Raw genomic sequence first — 16,206 nt, forward strand, 5'->3', positions numbered from 1 at the left:
GCAGGTTACAGAGAAGGAATAAATAAAGAATATTGTAAGCCTATACCACAGTTATTAAGAATCAGGGTGCTCATGTGCTCTTCCCTTCTGCCAAAAACAGCAGTCCTGTCTTGCTTTATGGCAGAGATCCTTGGTACAAACTCAACATTAGAGCATTAGTCTCACATGGCCCATTTATTTAGGAAATGTGGCAGAGACTGAACAAAGCTTGGAGTCGCTGTATCAGTGGATGGTAGAAAAAGGGGTCAGTCTAAATGGCTTAGGGGAAGTGGAAGATGCTATTAACTCATGGCGTTTCAACAAAAGTTGAACCTCAATTGTTAGCTTTAAAGCAATAAAGCCAAAAATGGCCAAAAACAGGGGTACAAACAGGGGAGCTTACACTGGGCAGCATGGAGTATAAAGAAGAATAGGGAGTATGGTAGGGAAAATGGTGACAAAGGGGCAAGATGGAGACAGTAGGACAAGATGGGGACAGTAGGCAAGATGGAAACAGTAGGAAAAGATTGAGAAAGTAGGACAAGATGGAGACAGTAGGGTGAAAAATCGTAAGATGTATGATCGTTCAAATACCACTAACCGCACGATAATTTCGAATTTCGGTAGGAGAAGATGGACAAAGTAGGACAGAAGGGAGAATGTATCCCAGGAGGGTGACTGTAGGACAAGAAAGAGTAGGATAGAGGTAAGACAAAATGGCAAGATGGAGAAAGTCACATATTATATCTCACATTATATCAGCCTTGGAAAATGGAAAAGGCAAATATTCCCCCTTTATATTTGAATCATTACTTTGTGTTGCTGTATCAAGTCCTGTGGGTGGGCGTCTGTGCAGTAGAGGAAGAGATATGGAGCCCCGGGGCAGATAAACATGCAGCTATCGCTTATGTGCCGAGTGTCGGTATGTCAACCCCTGAAGCCTTAAGCTGGCCATAGATGTTGAGATTTTTAAAAGATCAGATCCTGATCGTGAGACCACGATCTTCTCAGAACGATCGTAAGATCGTACGAATTTACCATCAACTAAAAAGACCAATTTGCCAGGAAAACAAAGGGGAGCTGCCTGCTTGGCCCTGCAAACATAGATAGATTGCATTGGGACCGACAAAGATTTTTTGTCCTGGCCGATCAATTTCCCAACAGATGTCGGCCGAAAAATCGCAAGATGTACGATCATTCGAATACCACTAACCGCACGATAATTTCGAAGGATTGGTCGGACTTCCCTAAAATCGGTCGTTCGGCAAGAAGAATCGTCGCGTCTATGGGGAGCTTAATCCATGCTGCTCTGCAAAGCCAAATCCTCTTAATCAGAGTGTAACATATTGGGCTTGTGGTGCTAAAATGGATTATTCCTTACCCGTCAGTACACATGGTCTCGCCTTGACCTTCATCGGTATTAAGAAGACATAAAACAAAGTCTTGTTCCGGCTTCATTAAGGGCTCTTACCTGTCCCATCTCCATGGGCCCAACTATTGCACAATATACAAGTTAATATGCTTTTTATCATTAAAGGTAAAGAGGGAAACTATTATAAAGTCTCTGCAGATATTGAGCCTTTTATGTTTTTCCTATTCCTTAAGAAGCCATCCATCATTTGATGCACAGCCACTTGCTATGTGTACTTGACCCTTTTCCCTTCCCTTACAATGAATGGATTGTGTTACAGTTAATGACTCCTTTATTAGTCCTCAAAGCCGCGACTCAGAATTACTGGCCTCATTTATCATATGGCACAGAGGCTTTCTGCTCCGAGACCCAGGTTAGATTGGATTCTGATTCTTGTCTGTGTCACCACTCCACTCATAACCTGGCCTCTTAAAGGGAAATTTTTCCTTATTCATAATAATGTTGCTCTTGCCTTTCTTTGACTGAACACGCAACTCAACTGGACCTCTGTGGGATGGAACCCCAACTTTGAGCCTGATCCCCAACAACAGTGCCCAGCCTCACTAATGGAAGCAACTCCCAGCAACAATGTTCCAACATCTAGTGGGAACCTTCCCAGAAGCGCCAGGGCAGTTACAGCAGCAAAGGGAGGGGCAACTGCATATTGATTCCTTTGGAATATGGTAATGAATGAGATGCACTTTTGTACAATCAATAATAATAAATATATATAAAGTGCAAATGGAAAAGGCAAATAATGAATCATTACTTTGTGCTGCTGTATCAAGTCGTGGATGGGCATCTGTGCAGTAGAGGAAGAGATATTGAGCCCCGGGGCAGATAAACATGCAGCTATCGCTTATGTGCCGAGTGTCGGTATGTCAACCCCTGCAGCCTAATCCATGCTGCTCCGCAAAGGCAAATCCTCTTAATCAGAGGGTAATTTATTGGGTTTGTGGTGCTAAAACAGATTATTCCTTACCTGTCGGTTCACATGGTCTTGCTGATCCTGTCTATTAAATCACATTATTCTGATAACACAGATCTGCTTGCAGGAGTGAAAGTATTCCAGGAACTCCCAACCCATTTAATGGCAAGATAATGAGACACCAGGAGATGGTGCCACTCTGCCCTTGGCATATGGCAGTAATCTAATATTTGTACATGATGCTATCTTACAGGGGGACAAGCACAGAGTCTGTGACTCAAACAGTGGGTGGGACTAGAACATACTGACGGCAGCTTACGGGGTGATCCCAAATCAAAATAATTGCTGAAACGCATTAATAAATGTATTTAGATATCACTTATACCTCCCAACTGTCTTTTTTTCTGTGGGACATTCCCGATTTTGACAGCTCAGCTCCCAGTCCTAGATTAAAATGTCCTGAGTTTCTCTTTCATCTCCTGCACTGATGCAGGAAAAGGGGTTGTTCACCTTTGAGTTAACATTTAGTAAAGTTTTTGCGCTATGGGAGGCAGGTCTCTGTTCCTCTTTCCATTTTCCAATTCCTATCTGATCCCCATTGGAAGCAGCAGTCATGCCCTGCTTTATGGCAGCTAAGATACCCATTGGAAGCAGCAGTGTATATTAACTTCCCCTTTAAACACAGGTGTATATTTGGGGTGAATATTGTGCTAGTTACTGATGTTTATTCATAATGATATAAAAAAAAATCCTAAAATAAAAATAATCTGTTTAGGAAGCGGCCGTGTGAAACAGTGAATAAAACAGACCACTAATTACCCTGAAAGATGCTACTGTACGTTAGCCTTTGACAGTTAATTACTTAATGTGCTTATTCTAATTGGAAATGCTAATGAGAATACTTTGGTGTGGTTGGAATTGTTTCCCTTTGTTCAGTAGGGAAGCAGAGTTAACTCTTTGTGAACCATAAGAGTCCTGGTCACTGATATGGGACCATCACTGCCACATTTAAATGGAATAGAAATGCTCGTGTAATACACAAAACTTGGTTACCAGTATTACAATGGAATTCTGGGAAAATGCTGCATTATGGGTAGCCAATCTGGCAAATAGCATCTAAATTATTCACTTTGCGCTGTGTTCCTCAATGAGTCCTATACAGTATTAGTGCCTGGAATTGATGTTCTGCACCAGCGACACAGGCAGTTGCCTGTTTAAAAGGAAATAACCCCTGTTTATGAAAAGCAGATTTTCTAGTCCTGCCTGATAAATGGTCGGACTAATGTGCTGCCAGAACGAATGAGATTTTGGCACATTGCAGTTCCTAAAGTTACTCTGCTTGATCTATAATGTTGCTTCTACCTGCCCGAGCGCCGATCAATAGGCACTTTCCTCAAATGTCACCAAACAACTCAATTGAAGATAAAAAGAGACTAGCGCTCAAACTGTAATTGTCTCATATATTTGTTTCAGTCTCCCATTGTCAAGTCTCTGCCTGTTGTTTCACTGTCAGTTAGTGTTTGTCTTCCACCCAGGGTCAAAATAGGGGCCCATGACATGCATAAAACCTGGGGCCCCATCCTTAATCACTCCCACCAGCTGAAGGGCTGCAGGTAGAACATTTCTTATGTATAGATTCAGCACTATCTAATACAAGTTCCCTAAAATATTTCCTTTTTACTGTCCCCAGTGCTGTTTGGTGGTTTAATCAGCTCAAGTGCAGTTTCAGATGCAATTGAGTACTAAGGGGTTCACAATCATTATCCTTTAATGCTCAATTACAGAGCCATTGGGGTGAGGTGTAGTGGTCACCACTGGGGGCAGAACAGAGCCCTGTACTCACATAGGGTGACCACCTGCCACCCCACAGCCAACCCTAAAATCCAGGCCCGGCTAAGATTTATGTAGAAAAGGAAAAAAAATCTCCTTTTTCATTCTCCGTCAGCTGTCTGGCACTTTAATTCATAATCCCATCCAAACTGCGGGGAACCTGTTGAATCTTTAATGATCCCCTGAAAGGCGCCATCCATCAAACCCCGGGGGAAAGTTTCCCTTTGGTTATGAGGACTTTAAATGTCAGACAAACTGTTTCCTGTTTCTTTTCGGCAAATAAAAAAAGTTGGATTAGGTTCTGTATCCTCTGCATGTTTTCATAGGACTTTATAGATATTTTATTAAAGGGGAACTCTGTTAAAATACATTGCTTTCCTTAATGTCACGATCTGTGTAGTAGGAACTCTGGGATTGCTTTTGGAATCACTCCCTTTAGTGAGTAGGTGACCCCTGCCAGGACCGGTCTTCACCAATGCCCTTTTGTGGCCCCTGAACCATATGCTGTGAACCTGAGCCTGGAAGAGATTGATCTAGGAGTAAATACATAATACATCAGTACAGTACTGGATCTTCACAGTGGCGCATGTAACATTTCAGTCTAAATTTGCCTGGGAATTCTCCTAATGAAAAGCTGATGATGCTTAATATTGACGACGGTCGGTTCCTTGTACAATTTGTGTTTTCTAATGCCTTCACGTAGACGCAGCCAGCCTGGGATTCTACATCCGAGTGTTTCGTACGTGACAGCTGAATTAAAGTCCATCTGGGAAATTAGTGGAGTCGAGTTGTTGAATTTGAATGTACAGACTAGCAGAGGAAAAGGTTAGAGCGCTACGTCGATGGCAATACTTGCAAGGCAAACTCCGCAGAGAAGATGTTCTCTAACAGCGTGTACCACCAGCTTCTCTATCTGTGCATCCTTGTTAGAAACCTCTATGGAGTACAGATAAGTCATAGTAGGGGTTGTGACTGAATAATGGAAACTTTCTGAATTCCTTTATGAAGGATATTTGTGTTATGTTGCATGGAAACATTTAATCTAGTGGAGGGAAGGCAGGACAATAGGTAGAAGGCAGGACAATGGGTGAGAGATACTTGTGAAAGGCAGGACAGAGGTAGAGAGACATGAGAATGGTAAAGAGACAGGGAGAGATTGTGAGATTGAAGGTCTCTGAAGAAAGGAAGAGAAATGGATGAGAGTCTGGACATTGGATAGTAGATAAAAAGTGGTCAATAACAGACAGGGCCAAGTGTGGAAGAGGAAGCATCATGCATGAGTGTTAGGGCAGTGAGTAGAAAAAAGGACAATGGGTGGGGAAACCTATTTGATAGAGGTATATAAAAGTTAGGTCAGGAGGTGGGAGGTCATGAGATATCAGATGAGCTACAAGGTAGAAAGTGGGAGATGATAGGGACATTGGATAAAATACTTGACAGTGGGTCTTAGATGAAGGGAAATAAGATGAAAGGCAGTGCATTGGATGGTGAGATTAGGAATGGTAGATGAGTGGCAGCACATTGGGTGGTAATAGATGGCATTGTTGGATGAGTGGCAGGAAAAGTTGGGTGGACCATTGGACTATAAGTGTGAGCGGGTGATAAAAGGATGAGAGAGGGGACATTTGATTTTAAATGAAGAATATGATTAATAAGAGAATTAACCAGGAAAAGGATTGTGCATGAGAGATCGAGCAGTGAGTGGCAACCATGGCCGAACCAAATTCGAATCCAAATTTGCATATGCAAATTAGGGGTGGGAGGGATACAAGGAAGTAAAAAATGTTTTCCCCTTCCCACCCCAATTTGCATATGCAAATTAGGATTGGTATTCGGTTTGGTATTCGGCCGAATCTTTCACAAAGGATTCGGGGGTTCGGCCGAATCCAAAATAGTGGATTCGGTGCATCCCTAAAAAAAAGGAATTGTGATGGGAAGAAGGAAGGGAGGAAGAGAGAGAGGGAAGGCAGCGATAGCTTGGAATGGAAGGATGAGCAGCTGGAAGAAGGTGATTTAGAGAAGTTGGAGGTGAGAATGCAATTCCCTAAAAGCCCTGTGTATTATAGTTTAGACAGAATAATCACGTGCAGACACTTTCATTCTAATCAAGTGCCTATAAAGCGTAAGCGAAGTTCTGAAATCAATGATTTTTTTATTTCCTAAAAACTTTCTTCCTAGCATTTTCCTCCCTGAAAATTACATTTGTTAATCTGCCTTTGCTTAGGCTGTAATTACATTAGAGAATTGGTCCCGGCAAATATGCAATCTCAGTAAAAGGGTAATCGCTTCCCCTGTGTTTTAAAGGTGCAGACAGCAGGACAGTGAGAGTAATGCCCTCCTTGTGATTTTCCTGCTATTTTTAACATGTATTTAATAATATAGTGCTTTTTAACGAGATTTATGGATGAAGCTTGGATCGTTTTACCCAAAGCTGTAACTGCAGTAAAAATAGCATAGACACTGCAATATTAGAGTATTGTATAACATTTATTGCTATTATAGGGAATTGGCTTCCCACATCTTGCAATGACACCTTCTACCTCGTATAGAAATTCTTATGGCTGAAAAACATTGCATTGTAATTAGCAAACCATGAAGGTGACTCTTTATAGGAAAAAAGTAACTGTGATATATACAGTATATATATCTATATATATATATATATATATATATATATATATATATATAATATATATATATATATTATATATATATATATATATATATATATATATATATATATATATATATATATATATATATATATATATATATATACTGTATATATCACAGTTAGTTTTTTCCTATAAAGAGTCACCTTCATGGTTTGCTAATTACAATGCAATGTTTTTCAGCCATAAGAATTTCTATACGAGGTAGAAGGTGTCATTGACCTGTACCCATGCCTAGATAATTGTCTGCTTTATTAGGAAATATGGGAGGTTTCAGGACCTTGGACAGTGTCACTATTTTATGGTATAAGCCAGTTGTTTCCAAACTGTTGAACTACATCCCTTGGGGCACCCCTTAAACTATTGACTGTTACCCCCAATCTGGAGTGAGTGCTTATTTGTGCCCTGGGTACCCCTGTAACTATAGCAGGGTGACTGTTACCCCAATGTTTCTATATATCTGTAACCTTGTTATGAGCTAAGGGGGCCCAGCCTGAAGGCCAGTTAGGGGGAAATTTAGGGTGAGTGCTTATCTGTGCCTTGGGTACCCCTGGAACTATAGCAGGATGACTGTTACCCCAATGTTTCTATATATATGTAACTAAGATGGCCATTCTAGGAGCATTTGACCTGAACACACCAGACTATTGCTAGTATTGGATATGTTATGATATACCAGAAAACTGGTGCTAATACTCATTCTGTTTCCATCATCTGTCCGACATTTGTGTAAAGTTACAAATAACTTTCATTGTGATTGCAGGAAAATGACATTCTAAAGCAATTTACATTTGGAATTCAATTATGTGACATTTTGCAGCATTCAAGCCTGAAACAGCATTGCTACATAATTACCCTCATTAATAATTCCATTTCAAGTCGAAACCGCGTGTTGGATTTATTCCATCACATTCAGAAAATATCACATTATATATACAGTATATACATATTCATATTTTTTTACATGAATTTGTTATGATCCAAATATTAGACTTTCCTTATAGAATCCTCTGTCTTATTCCTGCAGAAGCACCGCAGAAATCGGAGGAGGATGCTGCGGAACCCTTCACTGACTCCTCCCTCTTTGCACACTGGGGTCAAGATCTGAGCCCTGAAAACCGACGTGCGGCCTTAAAGCAGTTCCAGTACTACGGCTATAATGCCTACCTGAGTGACCGGCTGCCGATAGACAGACCCCTGCCAGACCTCCGGCCAGTCGGGTGAGTATATTCTGGGGGCCTTGCTCTCTTGTCCTCAGAGGTTGCTGGGAAATGTAGTTTAGCCATAGCGAGAGTGGTATAAGTTTCCTTGGGGCACTTATTTTCTCCTGACATAACTAGACATGGGCATGATAGATTGGGGTGCCTTTTGTAATAAATTGCCCTATATATATGTGTGTTGAAGGGTGCATGGATGACCCCGGAGTGCATATATGTTGTAGGGCCCAAAAATCACAAATTCAAAAATATCTTCTTTCATTATCCTAAAAATTCCCCTATGAACAGAACAATTTCGAGCTCTCGTGGAAACCCAGTGTTCGACCCTTGAATCCCATGAATGGAAAATGGATTTCAGGGCCGTTATGCTTTTCATTTAGCACAAAGGTGAAATCGTGGAGTGGAGAGGGCTCAGTTGTTTTGTTTTGGGAGCCTATAATACCCCATTGTTCTTGTGGGAGGCAGTTGCCAGGAGAGTTCTGCATTTGGGTTTCTGCCAAGTGCCAACCTGTTATTGAATTGGATCACTTACACTGGTGAGTGCAATATGTTTCCCAACCAGGCAAAGGCCCCTTATAATGCACTTCCCATGAGTCTGACCTGAGATCCAAGTACTTCACTTTCACCCTCAGAGCTATCATCAGATGCCATTGAAGTGCCAGCTGTGCAACTCATTTTATATTGATGATGGAACATTCACTGATGCCCAAGGGGCACTTTCCCAGTGCCTAGAATTCTGGCTTATACTACATATTCTCCTTTGTTCTTGAGCAAACTTTCAACTCCTATGATGGAGGAAGAGATATTGTACATTTATAGGCACTCATGGACTTTATGGGGATGATAATGAGTGTGTATATGGTGCAGGTGTTGGCTCACTCTGTGCCAGCCCTTATCTCAGACTGGCAGGTGCCCTTTCTCCTGCTGAGGTTCCACCTGAAATACGGATATTCCTTTCGGAAGCGACACTGCCAAGCTGTTCTTTCCATAGACTCAGGGAACATGAACCGTGGGGGTTTTTCTGTAAAAGGAGCTTTTATTTGGGATGGGGGTGGTTAACACACAGCTGCTCGTTTAAGTGATTCTTAAAATATCCGACAGAAATGAGTTAATTGAGTGTAAAACTCTCGCCTTCCACGCTGGGTCCCACTATTTGCGGGGGGAGAATCCATCTTCTCCAGGCAACGGGCACAATCAGCTCCTGATGATGTCTTGAGGGTTCCACCTTCTTCCGGTGATAACTTAATTAAATGCTAAGGAATAATGAGGCTGAAAGAAGAGGAAAATATCTTTCAAGGAATTTCCCGATATTCATTCATTCCTCTCTGGGTTTATAGTTATGTGTAAATGTCACAGCTGTTGTATACCACTCCTTGTTCTGCTGGTTCTGACTCTTGAAACAATGTAGCACAAGTCAGCTTTGCATGAATCAGTTTGGCAGAGAGTATTCTATGGAAGATCGGAGGGCTCATTGACACATCTGGGTGATAAATAGCGCAGTTGCAGTTGGTTAGTGTGTTTTACGTTGGCCGAGTCTTAGTCAAATTTGCAATGGTCTTTGTTTTTTTACCTTTTTCTTTCTTAGTCTTCATTTTCCATCTTGGAAAGTAAAATTTTATTCTGGTGTCCATCCATCCTGTTGTTTAAAGCTAGGGCCCTGCCTCTTGCGACAAATACATGGGGCAATACATTTATTAGCCAGATTTTTTAATTATTTTAGCACAGGGAAGGAGAATGATGTGATTAATGCTAGTGGTTCAGCCTCGCTGAAAGGTAAAGGCAGGGGATGAGAATGGCGAAATTGGGTCTGCTGCTGCTGACAAACAAAATGCAACCATTGCTGAACCCACTGTTGTACTCATTACTGAACCCACTGCTGAACTTGCTGCTGTACCTATTGATTTAGCCACTGCCGTACCTGCTGCTGTACCTGCTGTTGAACCCTCTGTTCTACCCACTACTGAACCCACTGCTGAACCTGTTGGGCAATAACACCTGCTTATAGATTCAATGCAAATGTGGTGCCTGTTAATGTGCAGCCTGTATTGGCTTTTCATCTGTCCATGCACTTGTGTTTAAAGGATTGGTTCACCTTCAAGTTAACTTTTAGTATGTTATAAATTGGCCAATTCTAAGCAACTTTCAAATTGGTCTTTAGTTTTTTATTTTTATAGTTTTTGAGTTATTTGCCTTCTTCTTCTTGTACTTTCGAGCTTTCAAATGAGCTTTCAAATGATGGTCACTGACCCCATCTAAAAACAAATGCTTTGTAAGGCTACAAATCTATTGTTATTGCTATTTTTTATTACGCATCTTTCTAGTCAGGCCCTCTTCAATTCATATTCCAGTCTGTTATCTAAATCAATGCATGATTGCTAATTTGGACCCTAGCAACCAAATTGCTGAAACTGCAAACTTTAGAGCTGCTAAATAAAAAGCTAAATAACTCAAAAAACACAAATAATAAACAATAAAAATCAGGTGCTGCTAGTCGATGGGGTCTCTGGCTTATAATTCGGGTTTGCGCTGTTGTTGGCTTCAGAATGTGCCAGCAATTAAGGGAACGCTATAAGCTTGCTGACCGATGATGCAACCCCTACTTGTTGGGGGATGCTTGTATTTTTAGATGGGGTACCCCAATCAGGGCTGTCCTCACAGAAGGTCCCAAAGTCTCCTAGGCTGCATGGGAAGTGGGCCCTACCAACTAGGGTTGCTTTTCACCTGGACAGCCTGGTTTCTGGATGGGCTATTTGGGGGAAAAAAGTGCCTATCCGGTTTCAAAATTAGAAAAACTGAGCAGGACTCTCCCAAGATTGATGCGGTGATTGACCAATCACCAATCGACACGTCATAACCCAGCAATGTCACTGCTGCCATGTGATATCACCACCCTGCCCAGTGATGTCATCACCCACCCCCATGCCACGCCCCTTGGTGGGGAAAGGTGGTAACCCTACTGCAAGTATGGGACCTGTTATCCAGAATGCTCAGGACCTGGGTTTTCTGATAAAGGGATCTTCTATTGGATCTTCACACCTTAAGTCTACTAGAAAATCATGTTAACATTAAATTAACCCAATAGGCTGGTTTTGCTTCCAATAAGGATTAATTATATTTTAGTTGGGATCAAGTACAAGCTACTGTTCTATTATTAAAGAGAAAAAGGAAATGTTTTTTAAAAATTTTGATTATTTGGATAAATGGTAGACAACTTTTCCATAATTCGGAGCATTCTGGATAATGGGTTTCCAGATAACGGGTCCCCTACATGTACCAGCAAGCAGAATGGTCAGCTGGGACTAAAACCCCAATCATGATCTTCTACCCCAACCTGCAACCACTTCTGCAAGCCCCACCCTCTTATGAACTGCAACTTGCACTTCATGCCCCCCCCTTCTGCTTCAGAGCAAACTGAAGTACCACCTTTACCCCCTGATAGCAATCCTGCCCCTGTTATACAGTCACTACTAAAAATATGCATTAGATATTATACCATGTAGTCGCTGCAGAATAAAAGAGGCGTGGCCTTACTGAGAAGTGGGCCGGTTTAAACAAGATCTGGGATTGGCTCATAGACAAGAGACGTGGCCTGGCTAAATTGTGGTATTGCCCAATACAAGTATGGGATCTTTTTTCTAGAATGTTCAGGACCTGGGGTTTTCTGGATATGGGGTCTTTCCATAATTTAGATCTCCATAACTTAAGTCTAAAGAATCATTTAAACATTAAATAAAGCCAAAAGGATTGTTTTGCCTCCATTGCGGATTAGTTGGATTTCTTATTATATTACAAAAATAAATAATAATAAAAAAAAGGTAAAATATTTGATCAAAATAGAATCTGTGGGTGGTGGCATTCTCGTGATTCAGAACTTTCTGGATAATGGGTTTGTAGATAATGGATCTCACACCTGCTTACCCTAATCTTTAAAATCAGTATTTCCCGAACAGTGGGGCTGGGAGACCTAGAACAGGGGCCCCATATTTTTTGGAATAAGGGATTTTTCATAAACAAATATTGACACTGCTTATTAGTCAAGGTCCGACTGAATCGCATTAATATATTGGGACCCCCAACAGTCACAGGGTCTCTATATACAGACTCCTGGTTCTGACATCCATCATTCTACCTTGTGGCAAGGGAAAATAATACGTGTTTCAGGGTTAAATGTCGTTCCAGACATTTATATGGAATTTCCTTTAATCACATAAGGGAGCCTGGTCTTTGGGGTTGATCAAACAGTGTAGTTTGAGGGTTGGTTATATTTTATTGCAATATTTCTCTCATGCCAAAAACTTGAACCTGTGAGTAATGTTCCAACAGCTAAAGGTCAGAAAATTGTGCCCTGTAAAATCACTGCTTCTTGGTACAAGTCAATAAACTCAGCCAAAGAGAAAATAAGGATTTTCTCTTATTTGAAATCGACTTGATTTTAAGAAATATTATATGTTTTTGGAATGGAAAATAATGTGTAATATTTAGTATATAGACTTCCCTGTAACAGAGCATTCTGTCCCAGTGGCTGCACAGATCCTATCTGATCCCCATTGGAAGCAGCAGTCCTGCCCTGCTTTATGGCAGCTGAGATTCTAGCTATCTGTATAGCAGAGGATTCTGTCCCAGTGGCTGCACAGATCATATCTGATCCCCATTGGAAGCAGCAGCCCTGCCCTGCTTTATGGCAGCTGAGATTCTAGCTATCTGTATAACAGAGCATTCTGTCCCAGTGGCTGCACAGATTCAATCTGATCCCCATTGGAAGCAGCAGTTCTGTCCTGCTTTATGGCAGCTGAGTTTCTTGCTATCTGTATAATAGAGTATTCTGTCCCAGTGGCTGCACAGATCTTATCTGATCCCCATTGGAAGCAGCAGTCCTGCCCTGCTTTATGGCAGCTGAGATTCTAGCTATCTGTATAACAGAGCATTCTGTCCCAGTGGCTACACAGATCCTATCTGATCCCCGGTGTAAGCAGCAGGCCTGCCCTGCTTTATGGCTGAGATTCTAGCTATTTGTATAACAGAGCATTCTGTCCCAGTGGCTGCACAGATCCTATATGATCCCCATTGGAAGCAGCAGTCCTGGTCTGCTTTTTGGCTGAGATTCTAGCTATCTGTATAATTTTGACCACAGTAATCTGAAATTCTGTTTGAAATTCATTGTTTACGTTACTGTCGATTTCTGAGCTATTAATGTGATTAGTAAAATGATTGAGATAAAAACACAAGAACATGCTGAAAGGGATTTGGGTGATAATATCCCTTTAAAGAACATTGACAAATTGACCATTTTATATTCCAGATGCAAAAACCTCACATACCCAGATGACCTTCCGCAAGTCAGTATTGTCTTCATCTTTGTGAACGAAGCTTTCTCTGTAATTCAACGATCCATTTATTCGGCTATCAATCGAACTCCTGCCAATCTGCTCAAAGAAATCATCTTGGTGGATGACAACAGCAACAATGGTAAGAGGCATGTTTTGTTGCGTTAGTTATGTAGTATGGTACAGTGATAATCTTTCATATTGGTACAGAACCCCTCAGTGACCTCTAATATCCTTTATAGTAGGGGTACATTATCCCTTATAATACATGAGTGATACTCAGAGTTCCCTGTATAACTCAGCCTGCAGCCTTGTGCCTTTATATGGTCACAGAACCCCTCAGTGACTTCTAATATACTTATCATTTACAGTAGGGGGTACATTATCCCTTATAATACATGAGTGATACTCCGAGTTCCCTGTATAACCCAATTATTAAACTCCATAATACCCCACACTATAAGTGATTTCATTTTTTTTATAACATTTAATATTCTGAAATAATGGCATGGTCAGTCCCTAGTTTACCCATAACTTGATATGTTTCCCCCCAATTTCCTTACCATATAAATATACTTTGGAGAAGTGATGCAGAATACAGACATAGGGAACATTAGGTTCATAAAGGACGCTTACATAAAACATATAAAACTATTTCTGGTGCCTCTGAGAGCTCTTTAAAATAATTAGATTTTACTGTGCAACCTTTCTAGCTGATATTCACACAAGTGCATTAGAAAAGGAAGAATTAGTGTCTCTATTAACCTTTTGGTATTTCTGATGACTTTCATAGAAAAATCATCCTCATTCAATTTCAACAAGTCTGGGACATTTACTGACTTTTATGTGTGAGCTCATTTCCTCTTATCCTTTATAGCGCTGATGGAATGGTACTATATATATACATCTAGAATTCAAAAAGACCAGCAACACCGGGATTTCAGTGAAAAAAGCAAAACATTGTATTTTGAGTGCATATACAGCCAACATGACCCATAAAACAACAGCAGTGAGATTACAAGGCCATATATATATATATATATATCTATATATATATATATATCTATATATATATATATATATATATAAAAATATATATATATATATATATAGCCGCACTCTCAGGAATTAAAAAATAATAAATATTGATTTATTTAAATTATATGACCAACGTTTTGGCCTCCTCCAAGGCCTTTTTCAAGGTACAGAAAATGGTAAAATATGTGCTTTAAATAATGTACTTGTCTCCCAAAAAATGAAATAAAGAAATAACATGATGTGTAGTGGTCAGCAAAGATATTATCCCACTCAAAAACTCTATGTGCAAAACCTAAATAATAAGAGTAAAACATAACTTATATCGAAGTGAAGCTGAAAACCCACCCTACCAGAAATATGTGGAATAAAAAATATAATAAGTAAGGGCCATATTAAACTATAATAAAAGACCCATAGACCCCAATGTCTCTTCCTAGCCATAAATTTATATACCACATTGCCCCCCCTTTCACAGTCGGATATTAAACAAGAGTTAATGTCCCATATTTATTATAATGGAGAAGTCACATTATCGATCATCTATCGAAAAAAAACAGCATCCAATGGTTTTTAAAGGTGGGGTACATTCCGATTAGTAGGGCATTATGGCAAAAGAAAGGCAAGATGGAGACAGTAAGACAAGATGGAGACAGTAGAGTAGGATGGAGACTGTAGGACAGGGGTCCCCAACCTTTTTCCACCCGTGAGCAACATTCAGATGTAAAATGAGTTGGGGAGCAACACAAGGATGAAAAATGTTCCTGGGTGGTGCCAAATAAGGGTTATGATTGACTATTAGTAGCCCCTTTGTGGAATGGCAGCTTACAGGAGACTCTGCTTGGCGCTATACTTAGTTTTTATGCAAATAAAACTTGGGAATTCAAAAGTAATCACCTGCTTTGAGGCCACTGAGAGCAACATCCAAGGAGTTGGGGAGCAACATGTTGCTCACGAGCTACTGGTTGGGGATCACTGCTGTAGGACATAATGGAGTCTGTAGAACAAGAAGGAGACAGGAGGGCAAGATCGAAACATTAGTGCAAGATGGAGAAAGAAGAACAAGGTGGAGACAGTAGTATAAGAGGAAGACAGTAGGACAAGATGGAGAGAGTGAGTCAAAATGGAGACAGTAGGACAAGATTTAAGGTTTATGAACTTGAACATCGGGTGCAAAGAACAGCCTCCATCCATCACTTATAGTCTGAAGGAAGGATCCCATACACCAGGGGTCCCCAACCTTTTTAACCCGTGAGCCACATTCAGAAATAAAAAGAGTTGGGGAGCAACACAAGCATGCAAAACGTTTCTGGGGGTGCCAAATAAGGGCTGTGATTGGCTATATTGTGGCCCCTATGTGGACAGGCAGACTACAGGAGACTCTGTTTGGCAGTACACCCGTTTTTTATACAACCAAAACTTGTCTCCAAGCCTGGAATTCCAAACTAGGCACCTGCTTCGGGGCTACTGGGAGCAACATCCAAGGCGTTGGGGAGCAACATGTTGCTCGCAAGCTACTGGTTGGGGATCACTGCCATACACATTTCCATGATTTGCTGCAGAAATCTATATAAGGAACCCCATAGAAATACAAGGAGAATATACAATCTCTTTGGTTCGAATCAAACCCAAGACCCAGTGACATAAGGCAGAATTTGTAACCATTGCACCACTGTACTGTGTTGGAATGATCCCTTCAATTGCATAAAAGATATATAGATTTATAGATATATAATCTTTTTATTCTCGCCTTATTTTCATATTCAAGTCTGAATTCTCACTTTCCCATTTTCCAGACAAAGTTGATTAT

General features: G+C 40.7%; 1 protein-coding gene across 1 annotated transcript in view; it reads left to right on the top strand.

Annotated features, from left to right (window-relative positions):
* The window catches only part of galnt18.S (polypeptide N-acetylgalactosaminyltransferase 18 S homeolog), a 130,862-nt gene that overhangs the window by 64,108 nt on the left and 50,548 nt on the right, over window positions 1–16,206 (top strand). The window contains exons 2-3 of the mRNA XM_018260306.2: window positions 7,848–8,040; window positions 13,337–13,503. Coding sequence (XP_018115795.1) covers window positions 7,848–8,040; window positions 13,337–13,503 — 360 coding nt within the window. The remainder of the gene's footprint in view (window positions 1–7,847; window positions 8,041–13,336; window positions 13,504–16,206) is intronic.

The sequence above is a fragment of the Xenopus laevis genome, chromosome 4S (genome assembly GCF_017654675.1).
Source record: "Xenopus laevis strain J_2021 chromosome 4S, Xenopus_laevis_v10.1, whole genome shotgun sequence".
Classification (NCBI taxonomy): domain Eukaryota; kingdom Metazoa; phylum Chordata; class Amphibia; order Anura; family Pipidae; genus Xenopus; species Xenopus laevis.